A 22,651-nucleotide genomic window follows, 5' to 3' on the forward strand; every position below is an offset into this window, starting at 1 on the left:
AAAACGAACGCCTCTCTCGGTGGGCGGAGTCACGGTTGTTGTTTCTTTTTTGGCAACCGAAACTAGCGCTCCAGCTTGGCCGCAACGAGACCGCGACAACGCAACACTAAACAGAAAGCTAAAGGATTAAATCAAGATAAAAACAATGTCTTCACTCAGCAGCATGTCCGCGGGGGAACTCAGCGAGCTGCTCGATGAGTACGGGATAAAACACGGGCCTGTGGTCGGTGAGTCACACTGAACGGTCACTTTGCGCCCGTTTTTAAATCAACGGTCACGGCTGCTACCTTCACAGGCCTCCCCCGCCTGTGTGGAGTTAACAAGTTTGTCGGTGGCAATGGTTGACTTTAAGTGATTTTATTCGTTTGTGTTCACTGTTTATCACATTTACGTTGTGTGTGTGTGACTGTTTTTGTACCGAGGCTCCACCAGAAGTCTGTATGAAAGGAAGCTGAAAGAGGCCATGGCCAAAGACAAGAAGGAGAGAAGAGCGAAACCATCGCCTGACAAAACTTACTACAGAGAAGAGGGTGACTTTCATTTCTACTTCTGACATCTATCCACACTCTGATCAGCAGTGAATACTAAAACTTGACTTTGGCACATGCATGCACAGTCCGTGTATTCAAGAGGCTGAAAGAAATCCACAAGTGTGCCTGAACTTTAATTATACATTTTATAAGTTTATAATCTTTAAGTACTTGTGGTTTACATGTACAAATGTTTCACATCAAAAAAGTAAACCACGATATTACAGTTTGTTTCCTCATGGTGGTTAATGCTCCTCACTTCAAGGAAGTACATCTTAATATAGAAAACTTGTTCAGTGTTCATTTAAAGGCATAGATGATTCACTCATGAAATGCTTTAAAATCACATGTTAAAGACCATTTTAAATCTGAGCCCTTGTGTCCCCAGTGCTTTTGGTCACACCCTTGAGGAAAAGTCTTTAAAAATCTTTGTTTTGGCTGCAGTATTTAGCCAGTAGTTTCAGAGTACTGTTACAAACAAATTATTAAGTTATATGAATTGTATAATGAATACATAAAGCCCAACAAAACAAATGAAAATAAGTAAAGTAAAGTATGTAGCATGACCTGCCACACACTACAGCATTAAAAGCCAAAGCCAAATTGTGACACCCAGTCATAGATTGGCAATAATAATAATAAAACACAAAGCACCAGGTGAGCACCAGCACCATTCATGAGTACATTACTGATCCCTCTTCAGAAACTGTTTCAGTCTGAGTTTTAAATGAGGCCACTCATGATCCAGTTTGAGTTCAACAGATGACAACTTCCAGATGTTTATCACCTGAACAGAAAAACAACTTGTCCAAATGAGAATTTGCAAAGGCACCTTACAATTCCCATCGGATGCTTCATGTGTGACTGAGCCTGAAACTCTTGAGAGGAAGCACAAAGTCACTGAGTACCTGAAGAGCCTGATTATGTCGGCATTCATAGATTAGTGTAAAATGAGAAGATTTAAGGAGATGATCAAAACATCTGTGCTGCCTTCATGTTTTAAATTAACAAGAGTCAATGTTGTTCAGGTGATTGACCACAGACTGGATGATACTTGTGATAATCACCTTGAGCCTTTGAAGAGTCAAAATATTCTCCTATAGATATACTTATATAGTTTGTTACTTTTTGTCCCACTTAAAGTGGCAACACAACTTTTCCTACCTTGCATTTCCAAGTGCTGTTATTGTTGGCGTTGCTGTTGCATGGACAGATGGATCATTCCTCTGCACAAACAACGCTTCACAAAACATTTTGGTCATTTAGTCTATAATAGAAATAGATCACCAGTTAACTTTACTTTTCCTGGGTGACGGTGTGCCCGGTGGCAGACAAATTGTATAGTAATAGCGAGGTTTTATGGAACCAATGTAATCACTCTGTCCATCAGACTGTGTAATCGGCATTTACTTAATAATGATACGTTGAAACTTGTCTGTTGCCAGTTTAAGAGTGAATTGGAAAAGCAATGTTCACTTAAGTTTACAATTACCCATTTGTTTGTATTTTCATTTCAGAGGATGAAGTCACTTATGTTTACAGAACACCTGTAAGTATTGTTCATACTCTTTTCTTTGTCATGTTTTGTGCTGTGAGCAAGATGCCTGTCAGTCTTGAATCAGGTGGGCCTCAAGTCACAAGGAAACGTATACATGTGTGTACCTGAGGCTACACTAGTTGTATCTACAGCCATAAGAAGTTTTCTGTGGAACTTCTGTTGCTTATTTCAATATATTATTGCATAGCTGCCTGAAGGCAAGGAAATATAGAAAAGTATTTGATGAGGACTGTTGATAAAAATTGCATTTTGTATGAACTACTAATAATGATGAATGAAATGCAATTTAATTATGTTGTTCTCTAATCTGAGTGTAAATGTAAATTAAATGCAGCTGCAGTAAAGGCCGCTGGGTGCAATAGGTATGAAATGTTCATGTCAGCAGTGTTTTTAGTTTTACTATTTATTATCGCTGCTTCAAATGTTGCAGGTGAGGAGTGAAGGTGCTGGAGACAGGTCAGTTCTCTTCTAAATACTTTCTTCTACTTAAGTAAATCAAATAACCAAGCATAAACACAATAATGACTTTTTTCTTGTCCATCTAGTGGGACTTACATGAGGTCAAGACCAGACTGGTCTGAGAGGGAATATGATCAACAGTAAGTCTTAACTTTGCAAGTTTTTGCACTAGTTGTTGGTGGAGAGTAAATCACGACTGTCTCACGTGAACTCTGTCATCTCTCTCTACAGGACGTCCTACTCAAGCTACTCGAGCTCAAAGCCTGAATACAGAGGAAGAGATCTGGTTGATGAGTGAGTGTATTTATACAGTCATACATTTATTAACATGTTTTATTTTCTGTTTAGTCTGTTTACCTGTTATTTCCCTTAACTATATGTTATGGTATTGACAGCAGTTGGATCACAAAGAATATTAATTATGAGATTTCATATCATGCACTGCAACATAAGTCCTCTTACCTCTTTTCCAGGCCCTACATGTACGACACACCCACTTCTTACAAAAACTCTTTGAGATCAGCTCCCATGAAGTCCGGGCAAGATGCCTCGAAAACTCCCAAGTCGTCTCGCCTCATCCCGCTGTGGGTTCAGTTTGTGTTCTTCTTGGCTGCGGCCGCCTTCCTCTACATCATTTTTACCAATATGGAGTCAAATGAACCCTTCAAAGGAATCAATTGATCCTTTTAATTTCATGCTCAGTTTATATGGGTTTACACTATCCTTTGTTATGCATTTTAATTCAAGGAATGTATTTTGGTGAATGCCTTTATTTAAGACATTGCTAAAATTGTGGTTGATGCAATATGTGTGTGGTTTATAATTGTGGTTATTTGCTTGCTTTTGCTTATATGTAAAATACACATGTTAAAGTTTTAGTACTGCTAGGACAGATGATGCCACTTTAAAAGGAAGACTTACTCAGAAATGCACAGAATTTCAAAACACAATTTTTTTGTTGATGTAACAGAACATAAATTTTAAATTTGACAAACCATTAAGAATTTATTTTTTCACCAGATTTTAAGGAATTATTTATATTTTCTCAAAATTGTCTCTCAAAAGAAGAAACAGTCAGGCTTATGGTGTGTATTGATCGATCTTTACCAAAGGTGCTGCAACAGATATATTTAGCTTCCCAAAGTGTTCATTTGTCAGTGTTAAAGTATTTGGTAAAAAGCTTGTCTATTGTCAGTCTATGATTTAATCCGTTTTGTTAATATGAAGAGCACCAAATATTTGAAGTTTGTATAGTCTTTAGAACAACAATGCTTCCTTTTTTTCAGTTATCAGAAAACATTTTAAAATACAGTTGGCTTGGTTTTCAGACCAGCTGTAATACAAGTGCCTCAATGTTTTTCAGGCATAATTTGGATAAAATTGTTCATGTTCTTTCAGTGTTTAATAAGAAGCTGGGATAATGTTTTATCTGGGTGTAAACATTTCAAATTGCACTGTTTCTACAAACAGTAGTTCCCTGTTTATGCCTTGTTTCAGTACAGTCAAATCAGATATCACTTTTTTTTTTTTTTACATTAATCCAACATTTACATCCTGTAGAGTTTGTTTTATACTGATGTTTCATGACTTAATTATAAAAGAATTTGGAAAATGTAAACATTTGAAGCTTTGTGTAATTTATTTATTTATTTTGAAATGTTTAAATAATTGAGGGTATAAAAACATATAAACCACGTAATGCATTTTCTTAACAGCTTTTCCCTTTATGTAGTTTGATCTGATGCAATAAATCAACCTCAGTACATGCAGTAATGTTTGTTAAACAAAACTGACTGAGCCCAGGAGCTCCAACAACAGCAGCATTTTAATCAACTACAGCTTATATTCACACATATTTAAGTGCAAACATGTAAATATTGTTAATGCCATGAGATGCATAGTAGTGTTAGACTTAAAATACAAAAACAAACATCTAATCCTTCAAGGATCATTGATCTGTTGAAGCAAGCTAGAGGAGCCTGTGGTAATAAATACAAAACAATATGTTTGAACTGCATGTATGTACACAGAGACCTGAAGAACTCATGTCACAGTTTACCCAGGTAGTTTCGTTTTCGCTCCACACGTGGACTCATGGCGGGAGCCAATAGATCTTAAGTCTAGCTTGAACCAGTGGTTTGAACTGGAAGCTTTTCAATGTCTGTCAGTCTTCCGTGGCCGTTATCTTACATCTCACCATAATACAAGGCTTAAAAGCCAAACTGTAAAACTGCTTTATCCAGACTGGACTGGACTGGGTCCAGACGGAGCTTTATCCGACCGAGCCATTTGGTCTGTGTTACGTCCTCTGCAGAGTGATCCCATGAATATGACAGCGAGAGCCCTCTGTATGTTTATGGAAGAAGGAAAAAAATGCTTCACTTCAGTTGCACAGTTGGAAAAAAAATAATGTAACATAATGTAACATATTACAGTGCCTATCATGTTTTATTCTTTCACAGCATTAAATCCAAGTAGATTTAATGTGGCTTTATTTTTTACCAAGCTTAACAGAAAAAATTCTCTTCGATCTGAAAAAGAATTTAGTAATCTCTAATACCTGTTTGGGTACATATTCACCCCTTGCAATAGGACAGATTAGTTAAGGTGACATCAGCTGCATGTAGTCAAGGAGGTTCTGTTGGATGGAATATAAATACAACTGAAATCAGCACGAAGGCTGAAAGGCCCACGGATTGCACAAGAAAATCTAAAATAAAATAATAGGCCTTAAAATTAAGTAGTCTTGTATGTTAGGTCTTATCTAATCATGCACTTAGCTGTTGGCAATGTAGAAGGAGCTAACTCACTCAATAGTTGCAGAGCCAGACCTTTCCATCTCCACAGCACTGTGTCAGCACTAGAGAAAGGTCTGGCTGCTCTGATCCTAGTTTTGGTATAAGGGGGAAAAGACTGGCTGGCTTGTTTGCATGCCTATAAACAAATCAAATTTCGAGTGGCATTTCAGTCAGGATACGGCGATGGTGCCAATGCAAAATAGTGTCAGGGATACTTGGTTTGCATGTGGGGAAGTGATGGCTCAATCCACACTAAAGACAAAATAACTGCTAGCTCGTTTACTTGTTCAGTTTGCAAACAGGTTATTTTAACTTGCCTTACTAGATTGGAGGTTGTTGATCTATGTATTGAAGAGGATTATGAAAACAATGTAGGAGGGGGTGGGGAAATAAGAGCCAAATGAAAGGCTTCATACCGAGTCTGTAAAAAATAAAATATTCTGAAAAGCTGTTTAAGAGCATTATATTTTAGTTTCTGATATCTCTAGACATCCTGTTATAGCTGCTGTATTTGTAAGAAAACTGACCTTCATTACCTTTAGTTATCCATTTCCATCGGACCCAGTCATAGCTTGTTAATTGATAAGGCAACGTAAGTGTTGTCCACACCTGTAGACAGAAGCACATCCATTACTCCGGGTAAACATACAGGTTGTTTTCTCGAAACGCTTCTGATAGAGACAAAAAACGTACAGGTTCTGGTCTCTCGCTCCAGTTCAGTAGGCTTCTTCTCCTTGTTACACAGCACCTTGGCTACAATAATTATGACGATGACAGCTATGACAAATGTCAGGCCAGACACGAGCCAACTGATCACCACTGGACTCAGTAATGGATCCGGGTCTGAGGGGGAGATGAGTCATCAGTTAGTTAGACACAGGTCGGCTTTTCACAGATGGAAAATGCATCTATTGTCTGTCTCTATAATACTGGTTCACCTCTGATGGCTATAGGCAGGGGCTGGCTTTCTCTGGAGACAAAGGTGCGTCCACCCAGCTGGACCCGATACAGGCAGTAGTAGTAGCCCTCGTTGGAGCTCTGGGCGTTGGGGAAGGTGAAAGTGACAGACGGGGCGAGGGCGGGCAGGGACTGGCGCACTGTGCCGTTGGAGCGGATCAGACGCAGCTGGAAGGAGCCCCCAGGGTACTGCTGCGGGGTGGAGCAGGTGATGTTGAAACTGTGGCCTTTTAGGACGGAACCAGCCGGGGCCTCAGTGGACGTGTTGTACCAATGCTGGGGAGTCAGGAGCTCCACTGTGATCAAAGAGGAATTACATAGGTTACTTTACATTAAAATAGAGCTCTGAAAAACCTCTCTTGAAAAGATGTATTTAAGTGGGGATGAGCCATTAACTACAGTTTCCATCTAACCAGTATAATTGTTTTATGCAAGTATTCTACAATAAAATAGGCTTTTTGGTCGGGCTTGTTGTGGAATTTGAGCCTGCTTGACCATTCAGGAGAGATGAAGAAAACTCAGAGCAGTATTAAGCTGAAGCAGTATATACAAACTTGATCAATGAAGGAACACCATAACAACACATCTGTGTGTGCACAGTTTAATGCCAAGTCAGTTCCTCTGAAACCTTCTCTAGTGTTCAGGTTATATCCACAGCTCATGAAGCACCACTCCCTGTTTAACAACGAGTAAGTGGAAAGTTACTGCAGAGCTTCTCACCTCTGACTTAGTGAGGAATACAAGGCCAATGCGTAGAAGAAAGTCAGTCCACTACCACAGATGATCGAAGGCCACCCTATGAGTTTACATAAACAGCAGCCTTGGTTTGTCAGAGATCCGTTTGTAAGCATATGTGCAGCTGCTTCAAACTGCAAAGTTTGCAATGACCATGAGAGATATGAACTCATAGATCAAGAGGTCCCTGGTTTCTTAACCTTTACACAAGGCACATACAGAATCTTATCTTGTGGGGCCTTGTGGATTTTTCTTCTACAGGGCTGACTAGATTTGTGTTTATTAATAACCACTGAGAGTCATGTAGAAGAATGATATTCATAAAAAATAAAAAGAACATCTGATGAAATGAAAGCACTGAAACAAAGAATAACAATATACAGTGGCAATGAATGAGGGAAAAGAACATTAGCTCAAAAGGAGCTTTCGACTGCGTCACACACTTTTCAGGAGTAAATCTAGCAGACAAACAACAACAGAGGAAGCCTTTCAGTCGTGTTTTCAGCCTTCAGTGTCACACCCATTGGGGCAGAACAGATTAGTTTCTATTTTTATCAATCCAGATGTCTACAGATTGTTCACTGTTCACTCGCACCTCACACAGACAAACATGAACCAGGTGCATCTGTATGGCTTGTATTTTGCCTTCCATTTAACATGCTTAACCACAGTGACGGTGTTACTGTGATCTTACTGTGATCACCATTTTGCACAGTGATGAAGACCTTCAAGTCTAAGTAACCATGTTTTGAAGGCTTTTAAACCACATTCAAGTATTTTTCTTCCTGCTCCATGCATGAGTGCCCAAAGTTCTTTACTCACATGTGCTGACTGTCTTCTCCAAGAGCACCTGCCTTTTTCTTGAGCTTAATATAAAGACTGTCCTCCAGCGTACCACTTCCACCCCCCTTTTTTTTAAATTATAGAGTGATAGTGTGGTGAGCCTCAACTCCTGCTGAAACACAGGTGACATTCACACAATCATGTGCCTCCTGCGTAGAGACAAATATCCCATGAGGTGCACTGGGCTTTTAAACCAATTTGGCAAACCATGTATTTGTGAAATCTTATGAGGCACCCAGGCTCACAGACTTGTCCCCATAAGCTAATATTGAGAAATAAGTTGCTGCAATTGTGAACGTCACAACCCCCACAAAATGACTCATTTTACAATCAGAATTTGATCTGTTCATACTGATATAATTTGGAAAGGCTAGAAAAGCCATACAATTAAACCACTGTATCCCCATTCTTGTTATCACAGGGCTAAACTGTAGTCAGCCGGCCTGGCCAGCTGAAGTCTCTGGCGTGCTTGCTCTGTGGGCCCTACAACATGGAAGTCATGTAGAATATTGGGTTAATGTCTGATAGTTTTGGCTCTATGCTCCAAGGAGCAACTTTCATGTGCACAACAAAACATAACAAACATTGTGCCACAGGAAGCATTATCGTTGCAACAGAGTTAATTAGGGGTTAGACGATGCAGTTATGACTCACCAACGGTAATGTTGATGGAGTTGCTGGGTGGAGAGCTGAGCAGCTCAGCAGGGAACCCGCCCTTGATCCTGTACCGACAACTATAGCTGCCCTGGTGGGAAGCCTCAATGTCAGTCAGCGTCAGGTCCACTCTGGTCTGGGTCTGGTCCGCCCTCTGTGTAACCAGCGGCGTGGACACTCCATGCTTGTACAGGTGAAAGTCACTGAGGTGGTGACCCAGCGGGACGCTGCAGCTAAAGCGAACAGCCTCGCCAGAAGTGAACACAGTGTGAGGCGACAGCAGGGTGAGGGTGGGTGTTAAAAGGGTACCTGCGAGTGAAGAAAAGATAATCAGGAAATGTGAATGATCCAATGAATCAATAAAACTGTACGTCTTATTTGTCCATAACATGACCAGCCTCTATGTAAAAACTCAGCAGAAGTCCTCTGTAGATGAAATGCCTCAGCAGTGATAAGTCTCACCTGAGCATTTCACCCCTGCATCATTCAAATGGGTGCAGTGGGAGTCACTGTGAAGGACAACAGCACAGCGTGTCAAACTGGACTCGTGTCCGGAACACTGGACATGGCGCAACAAGATCTCTCCTTTGCCTGCACCGAATACTGAACCATGAAGGGCAGTTTCGGCTAAGCCGCAGCCCAGCTCCAGGCACACCACGTCAGCCTCCCGTAGGTCCCAGCCATGGTCGCAAACAGTTCCCCACTGGTCGTGGCGAAGCACCTCAACTCTGCCAGAGCACTTATTCTCCCCATTCACTAGTCTGACTCCACCTGTGGATCGGAGACAAAATCACTCAAGACACAGAAAGTGCACAAACGGCTGAGGATGCAGCAGGTTTGTTCAAATGCCAGGCTTACCAAAAGCAGCAACTCCATCCCACAGAACACCCGAGAGGCCTGTGAGGAAATTACAAACACTGAATTATTATAATTTCAGATTAAAATCCAAATTAATGCAGTGTAACACACCAGTACTGCAATGCCAGTTTTGGTTGAAACTAGGGATGATTGTTATGGATCTCAGACGATACTATAGCTAATGATTTCCTGCTTCTCATGGTCAAAACCTGTAACAGATGAGTTCATTCACATTTTTTCTTTTTAATCTTAAAAAGAATTTCATACTACAACTTTTTTGTAAGCCAAGATGTAGTGAGCAAAGATGGATCATTTGTGTTAAAACTCAGACTCCATCCTCTCTGAACCTTTATGGATCATGTGTAGAGAATTTCTGTGTAGTTATGTTTTCCTCTGCAGTTGTAAATCCACACCTGGAATGACACGTTCGTCTCTCTAGCCTTCTCTGTTTATTGGTGGACAACTTTCAAGCTGCATATCCCTACTGCACTGGAGTGTGTAGATGCTGCGCTTGTTAAGTCAACAGTCAAATATATAGCCAATACGAACAACCTCTCAATATCGGAATATTCCATAATTGAATAAACAAGCTGTTCTCCAAGAAGAAAATAAGGTCCCCCGAACACTGAAGCTAAAAAGTTGGTGGGGTCCGCCAAATATAAACAAAGTAAAACAGCATGAAACTGTATTTGGTTTATTCAATCATAAAAGCAAAGAGAGTTTGTGTATTTGGTTTGTTTAAGCATAACAACAAAAACTGTCAATGAGGATCTTTCTCGGCTGAATCTTCACCAAAACTACACAGTGCACCTTTAAAATATCAAGTACATTTTAATCAGTGGCTCCCTGAAACAAACACAGAACATTACAACCTTTATGAAAGCAGTATTACAGGGCTGTTATATTAGACTGTAGTATCTTAGCTAGGTGAACACAGTACAGTGGCAGCTGAGTGGTAGTGTCAGGTGTATTACAAAGGTAGTATGCAAGCTGAGTTATTGCTTAATGAACTATACAAGCGAACATGTCGGACAAACGCAGCAGCTAACCAATGCAGCAGTGCCAGTTAAGCTTCAATCATTTCTGGTTAAGTTATACCATTGCATAATAACCATAAGCTACTTCGCTGTACCTGCTCCAAGGCTAGTTAGCGGGCAAACGAGCTTAGCTCCCCGTTAATAGCAGCCTGGACTTACCTGTTAAAAGGATATGGAGGAATCTCAGCATCGTTCCCCCTCACCTTCCATCAGACGGCCGGTTGCGAAGGACTCTCGTTGTCGCGGTGATGACGCTGACAGCCGATAAAGCTAATGACAGCACAAGACATCAGCTAGCTTGTGTTGCTACAAAGGCTCGGCTAACTAAAGTAACAGATAGCGGCTAGGCTAAGCAACTTTGGTTAGACTGAAACTTAAAGCTAAAATCTAAAGTCACGTCGGTTAAAGACATTGTCCGGAACTGAGCAGCGCTGACGTTAATGCGAGGACGAATTAGAGACAAAGTGAGGATGATAACGAGTCCTGTGTGTGTCTGCCACAATGTCCATGAGGCTGGTCCGGGCAGGGTTTGGGAATGCCGTCAAGCCGCCATACTCACGTCAGTAGTCAGGAGTGAGCCGTTCTCCCTGCGGCAGACAGAGGTCAGCACCAGCCGCAGAGCTGCCTTTAAACCCATTACGGAGGGTCACTGCTCGGGACAGGGTCGCAGCTGCAGTTCCCGAGTCCTACATACACTAACTGGATAAGGTAGACTTTGAAATGATACACTTGATTAATCCCACGAATCAGCTTGTTTTAGAATGAGTTAAAGGGACAGTCCACCAACTTCACACATAAAGATCAGTTCACCATCAGTAGTCCTCCTCCTCTTGCTGTGCTCCTTTTGAAATCAATGTAGAATTTGCTGATTAGCAATGATGACGTGATTTAGTCCTCATCATATTTGTTTTATGAAATGTAATGGGCCACAGTTGATGATTATGAGAGGAATGTTTAGAACTGCCTCGTTTCAAAGCTGCATACATTAAAGGGGCACAAAGAAGAAAAAAGAAAATATAAGTTTTAACATTTACAATATCAGTGATGTACGAATGAAACCTGGAAACAATTTATTTTACTTTACTTATTAAGGTGGCATGGTTCGCCACATATAAACACAGTAAAACAATATGAAATTGCATTGTCATTTAAGTTCACTTTGTTATGTCATGTCATGAAAATGGCGAGTTTGTATGTTTCCTTTGTTTAAAACAAAACAATTTTTTGGAATTTCCTTACTATATAGTGCACCTTTAAAGTTAACAGGGCTGAAAAGAGTTCATGAACTGGTTAAACCAAACATGACTTATTCTAGGCATAAGTGCGAATATCTATACGTGAAAACATGAGTTACAGTGGAGCATATTGATCTTAAAGCAAACCCAAATCATTGATTTGATTTTTTTTTTATGTATTAGTTGTTTGTTTTGTTTTTTTCAGTCCACAGGGACACCCATACCTCTGTCATACAGATAATCCATCCATCCATTGTCTGTAACCACTTTATCCCTTTCATGGGGTCACAGGTTTTTTTTTGCTGGAGCCAATCCCAGCTGTTTCTGGGCGAGGGCAGGGTACATCCCTGGACAAGTTGCCAGCTCATTGCAGGGCCCGCCATGCAAGGTGCACACCGCACATCAGGAGCAATGTGGGGTTCAGTATCTTGCTCAAGGGCACTTCGACATGCAGCTCAGGTCAGCCCAGAGCTGGAATTTGAACCAGCAACCTTCCGATCACTAGCCGACCTGCTCTACCCACTGAGCTACAGCCATTTAACTCCAATACCACCCATGTCAATTTCCTCCACTAGGGGCCACCACAGGATATAGTGGAAAGCTCGTTAGTCCGTCCATCCAGTGTACTACACTTTGATTTCCAGTATTTGCTGATCACAACTATTATTTAATCAACAGTGAAAGTTTTCCCTACACACGCGTAAGCTGTTGCTAAGCTTTAGTTTACAGTGTAGGGTACATATCAGTTCTTGGGTTAAGATTCTGTCATCAATTTGCCTCAGAATGAACAGCAGCCAGTTTCAGCAGGTCCCTGTAAAGAGCAATGCGTGGTTGTAGGCGTCCAGATGACACCTATGTACCATTTATAAAGGTATGACTGTGAACTCAGACAGGTGATGCCCCCTGTCGCCATGTTATTTCATCGCCCTGATCAAGGCATGAAAGAGGGCCTTGGATTTTTTTTTCTTTTATGATCCTTCAAGGTGTTTGATTAATTGCCACACAGCAAACATGGAGCCAGTTAATGTTCATCCACAACAATAAATGTATAGAGCACCACTTGTTTTATCAATGGATTATCAATCAATCACCAATGCTTAAAGATCAATAATATTTTACAGCAACAAAGTCATCATTAATTATGCAACAAAATAATTCTGTTTACATTTATATTTATATTATACTTTGGCATAATCAGGGTCATAAAGGCCTGAATACATAGTTACAACTTTATTAGTACCAAAACCCCACTTTGTTACTATCCCTGTCCCGTGGTTCATGAGGGAAACCACAGTCTGTAGAAGCACACACAGGGAGTTTCCTACTAAAGACAGACAGATTGCTGTAATAAGATTTTATCAATGCCTGTGCCGACAATGATGACGTATTAAAACATTTAGGCCTGGTAGGCCAACCCTTTCTAAAGAAGAGAAACGGCAGTCATTCTTTTTAAATGCTTATGACTTGTCTATAAAGCATTAGTTATTGATTTTATAAGCCCCAATAAAACAAGTTTTTACTATTCTTATAGAGGATGACGAATTATAACCTGCTGTAGGCTTTACATTTTGGAATGAGTGGATGAAAAGGCGTCAATAAGGGACCAGCAGCGGCGTCACTATTGTGGACACAAATACCCTCACCATTCACAGACTGAACACCCACACAATTCTCCTGCTGCACTCCTCCCACTTGGAACCATTTCGTCATGTTCTTGGAAGCTGGAGAAGGAAATGTGGATGAATCAACTAAAAACCTCAACCAGGAACACATTTCTGCTGAGTCACTTCTGAGTTATCAAATAGCTTCAGACACCAAGTGACCACTTCCTGGGGCTATTATTTTCCTGTCATAGATGACTAGACTTTCCTGTGGCCCAGGGTGTTCTTCTTGAATTGAAAGGAAACACGGTTGCATTTAAAGTTCCTCATTTATGTCCTTGATGACTCATGGTTCATCATGGACATACATGAGTAACTTTCAAAACCTACCAGGGCAGTCGAAAAATAGTCTGTGTCTTTTGGTCGAGACTGTACTGTTCTGTTAGTTCTAGTCAAAGAGCGCAGTGCGTGTTCTGCTATTGCCTGAAATTGCTCTTATTTTATTAACACTTGTACACTCCAAGTTTCTATATTTATCTATCTGTACTTGTTTTATCCCTTTTCTTAAATTAATTCAGCAAAATACAGCTACAGCCTGAAGACCTGCTTCAAAAACTGAGAAGACTGTTTTTTCCATTAATGCTAGAGGGCTTGAAAATAGCCAAATTGTAGTCTAAACCTCAATCCAATACATAATTTGTCATGCGACTGGAAAAAACTGTTGACTCGCAGTCCACATGACTGTGGTCAGTTTTACAAGAACAGGCACCAATTTCAGTGTCTACATGTGAAAATGCTATTACACACACACACACACACACACACATACACACACAAAATAACTCAAGACTGTATTGCTACCAAATGTGTCTGTACAATTAAAAACTGACTAAAAGAGTGGTTGAAGTTTTTTCTTAATTTAGGCCAATATGTACCCATCTCCTTTCACTTATGGTGATCATGGCTGAGTACTTCTCTGATTCCATGTAAAAGTCAAAGTGTTAAATATGTTTTGTAGGTATCTGTGGAGACAAATGTGGAAGACCCATTTCCAGATTTGCGTGACCAAGTGAAGCAAGTATTACTGAAAAAGGTGAAATTCTCAGCAAGTTACAACACCAAGTTAGAGGAAGAAAATGATAAGAAAACACAGCCACTGGTCAAATAAGCATCTGAGTTCTCATTATATTGTAAAAGGTGACATTCTTTTTCACAAAGGAAACAAACAAACAGATAAGCCTGTAATCATATATATTAATGAAAATATGATAAACCTCTCTGTAATTCAAATCTTCAATACCAGCACATTGTGAAACAGAAATCTCAAAATGATCTGTGTGGTCATTACATTGCAAGGAACAGCACTAACCCATCATTATCTAAATGAGGCAACCTGCAGTCATCTGTGTGTGTTGGTACACTTACCACTGATAAAAGAAAACAAACACTGTCATAAAATAACAAAACAGAAAATAAATTATTACACAAATCCTCCAAGAAGATGACCTTTTTCACAGATTTTGGAGTTTAATAAAAGTACCACTGCTTGAGTTATTGTGATAAACTCCTAACGACAAGCTTTAAATAAAATAATGCATTTAGCTCTTTGGATAACAGTAAAACCTGCTTCAGTTCCACGGTACAGTCTCTGTTGCACCACATTAAGTGAATGTATGTGCTACATTTTCAAAAGTCTGTTGCCCAGTGTGTCTTGGGTTTTCTGTGGTGTCCATCGTTTGTCAGGAAAATCCTGACTTTGAAGCATTTCTTTACTTGGAGTCTCCCAGCAGGTGGACAATGAGTTCATATGTGGAGAGGACGATGGCTGTGTTAGGGATTTGTCTAATTAGCTGTGGAACGAGTCCTCTATAAAAAGCTGCATAGCCTTCCTCCACTGCTATTAACCTCCCTGTCTGGAAGAAATACTTGTACTTGCTGCCCTCCTCACGCAGCCTCGTCCGAATGACCTCTGTGGAGAAAGACAAGGAGAAAGAAAAGATTACTCATTTAAATAAATACTTCTCCCTGACAAAAGGTTGTTTTGTTGCAAGAGACAAACAAATGGGCAAGTGTTTACCGTGTGGGTAGGCTATGCAGGACGCACAGCCCTTTGAAACAGCAGCTGCCAACATCAGACTGAGGAAGTCCGAAGGTCTTTTCTCATTTTCACCATTCAGGGAGTTGAACTGGCTCTTGGCGAGGTTTTTCTTCAGTGTCTCGTAGATGAGGAAGCAGATCATGGTCTCTGAGATCCCAGCATAAGATGCAGTCAGGCCTCTGTAGAAGCCTCGAACCCCTTCCATTCTGTAAACATAGCGAGCACACTGCAGTGCATTCATCTTCTTCTCTCCTCGGGCTCTGAAAGGTCGAACAAATCGGGCTCATTAGTGACAAAATCCCACTTGATTTAATACTTTTTTTTTTTTTTTTAAAGAAAAGATGCAGTTTTCCCCAGGTGTCTAGCACTGCTTCCTTTATAAATGATCAAAATTGGAACCCATTTGTTCTCTATTTATTGTCCCAGTGATAGTGAACGGTTATTCCTGCAAGGAACCACATCAAGTCCTACAGTTTCCTGATTGGTTTGAATGAATAACTAGTCTCTTTTCTTTTTCCCGCTCATTTGTAAGGCCACCATTTTGTGCTGCTGCAGGATGTGCTCTTCCAACACAGGGGTGGAAAGTCTTGTTTCTGTGACCTCACATGATACTACTGCCCTGTACTCGCTAATGTAAATATAGACTCTTCCTCCGCACGCAGGACACTGCGTCAGCACTGTGTATTTATGGCGCCAGGTCATATGCTCAGTCTCACAGACAGCATAACCCAAGGACAGTGCCGTCAATGGGGCCTCAGCTAAAAGGTCACAGTATGTGGTGGACATTCTCACCTGCCAAGCCCCTAAAATAAGTCAGTTTGTTTTATACAGATCTTAAAAGGCAGAATGAGTAGGATTCTCCAATCCCTTTTGTTATAAAAACAACAACTTTATGTTATTATTTGCTGTTTTTTCAGACATATCTGAGCATCAGCCTTTTGGCAGTGGGTGTGGAGCTCTGAGCCAATAACATGGTGCAGGGATCAGTGCTGAGGGAATGAGGAGGAGCCAGTTCTGACTTCACAAATCCTATTAATTCTGCCTCCTACGGTCAGTTCTGCGCTAATTATCTAAGTACACAGAAGGCAGGTGAAATTACGAGTGCACATACTTTTTCTCCAGCTGCATCCTGGTCTTCACCATCCAGATGGGGTTCATCAGAGAGTTGGTAACAAAAGCTGAGGAGGCACATTCAGTTTTACACTTCAGACATAAGATCCATTTCATGCCCTCAATGTAACGCATACTGAATTTGGATTAAAGTGCTTTTACACTCAAATTCACTGAAAGGAATTACAGCAGGATCAACATCTGAAAAATACTTGTACTTCATATAATCTAAGATTATAATCTTCATGAAGGATTTAATGTTCATTTTATAGACTTAATACAAGGATCATGTTGGCACTGTGTTATTTCATCCACAGGTTGGACAGAACATTATAGGAATTCATATTTTTTCCGGGCACTCAATTGTTTTTGCTCACCTGCAACACCAGCAGAGGACATGTGCACCAGACCACTGTTAGGGACAAACAGCCCATTGAACATCTCTTTGGATTTCGAGTATGCAGCAAAGTAAATGGCTCTGAAACACAGAGAACAGACTGGTGAGAACTCTACAGAGACAGGTGTAAAGATTTTGACACAAAGTGCATAAATGTGACGCTGGTTTTATAACAGCTGGGCAATTATGTAAATGATACTGTCTGGACTGGTGTTGCCCTTTGACAGTGTATCCAGAGCAGTCTGTTTCCCCCGCTGCCTGCTCTCCCCATTCGGCTTCTGGAACAAACCGTCACTGCACCAGAATGGGCTGAATAAGCACCACAGATGCCCACAGAGCTGCTCTGAATGCGAGCCGGTCCAAGTTGGCCAGTGAAACGGAGGGGCAAGGGAATAACTGAGCAGAGGATCATGCTGCAGCTACTCATTAACAAGGGGGAATTATATGCAACTGGTGATCTTTTTCAGTCTCAACGTCTACTCAACATTTGGTGGGAAAACCATTAGTATTGTTCATCTTACAGTTACAAGGAAGAGTTAACTTCTACCACTATGAAGCCAGAGGGAACAGGGCAAAGTACTGATCATTTATTGACACCAAGAATGGAACAAGATGACATTGACATAAAATCCAGATAAAACTGAACTTTCATGATGACTTGGTGTTAAGGTTCAGATCCATTATTACCCAGCTGTTGAAACTGAAACCTCCTCCAAAACACAGTGCCTTATTTGTCTCATGTAAGGAAAATAGTCAATTAAATACAAATATAGAGGCCTGCTAACACTGACAGATGTTGTGGTCTACACAACATAAAAGCAGACTCACAAAACTCTGTAAAGCTAGGGAGGTCCACCCGGAAGTTGTTGCAATGACAGCAGCTTCCTGTTTATACAGTGAGTTAATGCCTTCTACCATTACAGTGAAAAATATAAACAGAGCCTCCTCCTGTGTTCTCTTTGGTTAGTGGCCTGAGAAATCATCAGTCTGCCGTACTTTGTGACCATCTCAGTATGGACTGACCAATCACAGACATCAATATCTAGCATTTTCTATGGTAATCAGAATGGCTTATTTTTTCGTCCGATTGCAAATAAAATACATTTAAAAATGCTTTGCCTTCGATCTGTTAGAGCAGCCCACAACACCATCTACCTGATTATCAACAGTGAGTAATCTGAATTGGCAAAGTAGCTAGTAACCAAAAATATCTAATAAATGTAGTGGAGTAAAACGTACAATAATTGCCTCCAAAAATGTAGTGGAGTGGAAATATAAGCAGCATATACTATGTACTCCAGTACAAGTACGTCAAAACTGTATTTAGTTACATTCAAACACTGGTTGTAATTATTTAAATAACTGTGTTACCATTCACATTATTTCAAATCTAACATGACTGTTTTTATCTTACTTCCAAACATTTTATTCATATAGAAGGATTACTCAAGTATAACTAAAGGTTGACTGATTTAACAATGTTGACTCATTTATCGGCCATTAAAAAAAACTTATCATTCCCCACTTCCTGACCACTGCTTTATCTGTTGTTTATGGCTACAAAAGACACTTCTTTGTGTTTTGTCAATAACCTGTAGACCAACAGGAAGGTATCATTAACACAGAGATTGCAACATAGATCCAGCTCTTTATTAAGCAAAGCTGCTCTGGGTAACGATATAGAGAGGATGGACAACATAGACACAACTGAGCCACTAAAACATGTGCACACTGTTTTCACTGTACCTTGAGGGGGCGACGCCAACGAGGTTTGGCCCCAGGCCACGGAAAAGTGATCTTGGTCCCTCTTTTTCAAGGATTGATCTAAAACAAAATTTAAAAACAGCCATTAATTTTTGTTTTAAAGAACACCAACAAATTTACAGATGTATTAATTTACACAATCACTGTACATGATGACCTCAGTCTACATATATTTTACAGCAAAGGTTTTTGTAGGATTCTCCCCAAGTCTATTGGGGTAATGAGTATGGTGTTACACCAGTCTTGTTCACTTGCATTGGTTTTGCACAAGTTCTGTACACTGAGCCAAGGCAATGCATGACTTGTCACGTCAGCCACATCCCCACAGAGTATTTTAACCCATTCTCCAGATGACAGTCTGGTCCGCCAGGGGCAAACCAGAGGGGGGGAGGGTACAACTGCATTCCGTGTTGGTTTTTGTAATGCACACCCCATCTCTCAAGCAGTCTTCAGGCACTGCACTTCTCTCTCCCAATGATACCCAACACCTCATCTAAGACAATGAGTTGCAGAACACAAGAATGACCTCTTTTCATGTTAAAGTAGCACCCAATCTCAACCTCCAGAAAAGACTTATTTTAGTTTAAAACCTGTAAATGCAAAGATAGCTCCCAAGCAGCTCTGAAAAATCAATCTGTATGAGACAAGGAAGTTGCAATACAGGCATAAGACCTTAATTAACAAGGAAATATTGTTCTCCAGTGTCAGAATCCCCTGCAGGCAGTGTAACTGTTTTTCTTTAAAGATACAACAGACACTAGTCCAAACCAGTATTTGTCCCCAGTCAGTGTTGCATAACACTTTCTCCTTGGCACACTGAGCCTGTCTGTAGTCTTCCCTAACTTAACCAAACTCATACAAGCTCTGTTTTTACAGACACCAAAACATTCTATGTATATCTTAAAGCCTGAAAGATAAACATGTTGTATGTCATCACAAACAGCTGGTTAAAGTCACCAAACACCACCAGGATACTGTGCGCTTAATCCTCGCTTTTATGTAAGACAGGATTAGAGGCATTAATTTCAAGACTATGGAGACAAAATGCAAATGAAAGGCTCGCTGAAGTACTTTAAAGGGACCAAAGCCCAAGAACTGCGCAGGGCTTTCTACAACTAATCCTAGCTAAATGTGTTGTTTTCACAAATTTGTTTTTCGTCAACACTAAAATCTTTAGGCTATCATTATGTAATTATAAAAGCCACAAACTGACAGTCATGCTCCTCCCAAAAGGGTTGTCTGATAAACTGTGTACCATCTGTGAGGAACATTTTGTTCTTATACTTTGCATTAGAAAAATACAGATGCCCTGAAGGACAGCCCACATAAACAAACATCTTACCGTAGGACCTGCAGCAGCCCAGGTGTAACAGTCCCCGGTCGGATAACCCCGGTGCCACTTAGGGCGCCGAGCTGGACCTGGAAGACGGGTCTTAGCGTGACGCCGGAGGACTGCAACCGTGTCTTCAACACCTCCAGGGGGCAGGTCACGATGGCTCCCATCGTACCACTACATCTGCAAATTGATCACAAAAAAAATTAGAATGGTGGGCAAACAGAAATGGAAATGCCCCACCAAATACACTCACTCCCTTAAATACTGTTGTTCTTTTTCTTGCAAGGTTAATCATATCAGCTTTGACTGTGGAGAGGGATGTTTCCATCGTAACACAGCTGAGGAGCTACTGGCCGAAAGCTATGAACAATAATGGTCAAAGACCAGTGTCTTGTGCTGGAGTAAAAATACTCCAGAGTTAACACGACACATCTGCTGCCCAGTTCTGTCCCAGACGCTCTAATCGCACATCAAGAGCCCCCCCCCAAAAAAGATGCACTATTTCCAATTTTAGCAAATGCAATTCATTACTTTGGTTTTCACTGGTACATGCTTTATTGGCTGCATCCACTACCTTGTCCACTATGAGTTTAAAAGTCTGGAACACTGATTATACTAAGCCTCTGTAGTGTCCTGTGTCTAGAGGACAGAGTCAAATATCTTAGCTGATTAAGCACCCAACCTAATTCTCCATTCACTGATCATCAGTCACCTAACTCACCTATTTGTCTGTGAGAGAATAAAATCCACTTTGACTTAAGTATTCCAAATACCATAACCAAGCCTGACAGACAATGTTGTAATAATGTGCTTTATAGTTGTGTGTCCATAACCACTGATCACTGACACCAGAAAGAGGACATCCAGGGCAATGAATGCAAGATGGTTGGCCCCTGAAAATTACAGGTATTTGTCTAAGGCTGATATACAAGCTCAGCTGGTTTTCTGAGTAGCTGGAGAGGTAAACATGTACCTTCATCTGTAATGTATGTTTGTCACGACTCATAAAGCTAGAAAGCTAGAAAAGCGAAGTGATCAACCTGCTCTAAATCTTTATACATCGTTTTTTAAAATGTGAATTTGGAGCCTAACTGATTCAAAAGCATTGAAAGTGAAGTCTCATTATGACTCTTCAAGGGTAAAATGGCGTCATTTTTAACAAGCCAGTGTTGTTTACATGTGACCTTTACATCAACTGGGGCTACTGGGGCATACAGCTCTTTATATCACTCTACTGCATACTTAACAATGTTATTTTTATTTAGACAGGTGGTTATTGAACGGTTGGCATCGCTAGCATGAACCCACCATTGAACCCAGCAAGTTACCTCGTTAACCTCAGTGTTATGTAACACAGGGGACTGCGCCACGGGACCTAGCTAACCGCTAACGGTCTCGGGTTGGGTTACACGATATAGGTTCAGTTTAAAGAGTATCATCCAAAGAGAAACGATGTCATTGCCACTGTGAATATGACCTTTCAAATGGAAACAATAAGCAGTGATTACTCACTAGCTAACGATAGCTTTGGGGTATAAATTGGCGAACTTCCGCACGGATGTAACGCTACGCTCGGTGCACATAAAAGATGTTGCCGGGTGGCTCATTGTCCACGACAACGTTAGCTGGGTTATTACCTCAAGGCGGAAAAGGTTACTACGAATGTTAGCCACATTGTTCACATTGTCGTTTTACATCACAACGAATTAACTGGTGGAGAAACAGTGAAAGAAACAGATGTCTAGCTGGCTGACTATATTCGAGAATAAAGTGCTGCGCTAAAAGCTAGCTTGCGTTTTGATATCCGTTAGCATGCGGGCTAGCGGCTCTCAGCGCAAAAAACGCGAACGAGTAAATTCTATAAGGTTTCACACGGGCTTTTCAAAAGTACAAACCCAATGTCACCCCCCTCGTGTTAACTGAATCTTTGGGCTATTAATAACGCTAGTCCAGCGGACATTAATATGACTTACCCCCCAGCGAACAGATGCAGTAGCGTGTCTTTCTGTGCCATCCTTCTCTCTCTCTCTTTTTTTTTTTTTCAAACAGCCACCATATTCGTATTGCACCTCTGTTAAAATGGAAAGAAAGAACAGAGCGCCGTTTTTTATGATCCCAGTGTGCTGCCGTGCATCCAAGTGTAGCTCTACCAGCCTAGCGGAGCTGTCAGCGGTGGAGTGGGCCGAGCTGCAGGGTGACCTGAAGAGCTGGTCGGTTTACGTCAGTGGGCCGGCCGGGGGTGTTGTCTGTGACGTAGGAACATGTGCTCGCCACCTCGCGTCCTGCCCTTCTTGGTGGTGTTGCACAATTATTACAAGCAACAAAAGTCCAAAAACAACCAGGCAACAACACCCTGAACCTCTAGTTGCACCTGACCGCCACCAGTTTCAGTATGAGCTCGAAGCCCGGATGGTAAACCATGCAGCACACATACAAGCGTGAACGCAATGAAAAACAATCACATGCCTAGAGCCACATATGTAGTTTGAAGGGATTATATAACAAAACAAAACAAGACATGCCTGCAAGTAAACAACATTAATCCACACACAGTATTATTTTTTAAACATTGTGAGGTTGATATTGATGAATAACCAACCAGTTGTGTAAAAAATAACATGAATTATTAAAAAATAACATAAAATCAAAAAGTAGCCAAAAGTCGTGCTTAGGTAAAATAT

The 22,651-nt window shown here is 40.8% G+C and overlaps 3 protein-coding genes across 9 annotated transcripts; 1 reads left to right on the forward strand and 2 right to left on the reverse strand.

The window, feature by feature from the left end:
* Positions 1–10: 10 nt before the first annotated feature.
* LOC119022286 (emerin-like) lies at positions 11–3,731 on the forward strand. The gene is made up of 7 exons (XM_037102983.1): positions 11–227; positions 423–530; positions 2,048–2,079; positions 2,519–2,544; positions 2,634–2,687; positions 2,779–2,841; positions 3,021–3,731. The coding sequence occupies exons 1-7, from the start codon at positions 146–148 to the stop codon at positions 3,226–3,228; spliced, it is 573 nt and encodes a 190-aa protein (XP_036958878.1). The 5' UTR covers positions 11–145; the 3' UTR covers positions 3,229–3,731.
* Positions 3,732–4,354: 623 nt separating this feature from the next.
* Positions 4,355–11,241, reverse strand: si:ch211-150o23.3 (deleted in malignant brain tumors 1 protein). 7 transcript variants are annotated; one of them, XR_005075877.1, is made up of 10 exons: positions 10,589–11,241; positions 9,393–9,431; positions 8,997–9,305; positions 8,535–8,843; positions 6,284–6,598; positions 6,039–6,188; positions 5,882–5,954; positions 5,358–5,766; positions 5,108–5,185; positions 4,355–4,893 (listed from the first exon to the last, which is right to left on the reverse strand). XR_005075877.1 is itself a non-coding variant. In XM_037102978.1 (9 exons), exons 2-8 carry the CDS (start codon positions 10,617–10,619, stop codon positions 5,911–5,913), a joined length of 1,197 nt encoding a protein of 398 aa, XP_036958873.1. In that variant the 5' UTR covers positions 10,620–10,699; positions 10,989–11,239; the 3' UTR covers positions 4,355–4,893; positions 5,882–5,910. The 7 variants fall into 7 exon arrangements, 3 of the variants coding, with proteins under 3 accessions (XP_036958873.1, XP_036958874.1, XP_036958875.1); XR_005075878.1 differs by having other exon boundaries at positions 5,873–5,954; XR_005075875.1 differs by lacking the exon at positions 5,358–5,766 and having other exon boundaries at positions 10,589–11,240.
* A 3,184-nt stretch (positions 11,242–14,425) lies between these two features.
* Positions 14,426–22,436, reverse strand: LOC119023236 (solute carrier family 25 member 33). Its single transcript, XM_037105015.1, has 7 exons — positions 21,944–22,436; positions 19,977–20,150; positions 18,617–18,694; positions 16,851–16,951; positions 16,475–16,541; positions 15,343–15,623; positions 14,426–15,234 (listed from the first exon to the last, which is right to left on the reverse strand). Exons 1-7 carry the CDS (start codon positions 21,982–21,984, stop codon positions 15,035–15,037), a joined length of 942 nt encoding a protein of 313 aa, XP_036960910.1. The 5' UTR covers positions 21,985–22,436; the 3' UTR covers positions 14,426–15,034.
* Positions 22,437–22,651: the final 215 nt, after the last annotated feature.

Source organism: Acanthopagrus latus, chromosome 7 (assembly GCF_904848185.1).
Source record: "Acanthopagrus latus isolate v.2019 chromosome 7, fAcaLat1.1, whole genome shotgun sequence".
Taxonomy (NCBI): Eukaryota; Metazoa; Chordata; class Actinopteri; order Spariformes; family Sparidae; genus Acanthopagrus; species Acanthopagrus latus.

Bases quoted from the DNA above. Each gene is read 5' to 3' on its own strand.
- LOC119023236 (XM_037105015.1), bottom strand. From the start codon at position 21,984: ATGGCACAGAAAGACACGCTACTGCATCTGTTCGCTGGGGG. The intron at 20,151-21,943 runs GTAAGTCATATT...ATCAATTTGCAG, and splicing joins CTGCATCTGTTCGCTGGGGG to ATGTAGTGGTACGATGGGAG. The intron at 16,952-18,616 runs GTACAGTGAAAA...TCTGTGTTTCAG, and splicing joins GTTGGCGTCGCCCCCTCAAG to AGCCATTTACTTTGCTGCAT.
- LOC119022286 (XM_037102983.1), top strand. From the start codon at position 146: ATGTCTTCACTCAGCAGCATGTCCGCGGGGGAACTCAGCGAGCTGCTC. The intron at 228-422 runs GTGAGTCACACT...TTTTGTACCGAG, and splicing joins AAAACACGGGCCTGTGGTCG to GCTCCACCAGAAGTCTGTAT. The intron at 2,842-3,020 runs GTGAGTGTATTT...CCTCTTTTCCAG, and splicing joins GGAAGAGATCTGGTTGATGA to GCCCTACATGTACGACACAC.
- si:ch211-150o23.3 (XM_037102979.1), bottom strand. From the start codon at position 10,619: ATGCTGAGATTCCTCCATATCCTTTTAACAG. The intron at 9,306-9,392 runs GTAAGCCTGGCA...TCCGATCCACAG, and splicing joins GGATGGAGTTGCTGCTTTTG to GTGGAGTCAGACTAGTGAAT. The intron at 8,844-8,996 runs GTGAGACTTATC...CTTCACTCGCAG, and splicing joins TGCAGGGGTGAAATGCTCAG to GTACCCTTTTAACACCCACC.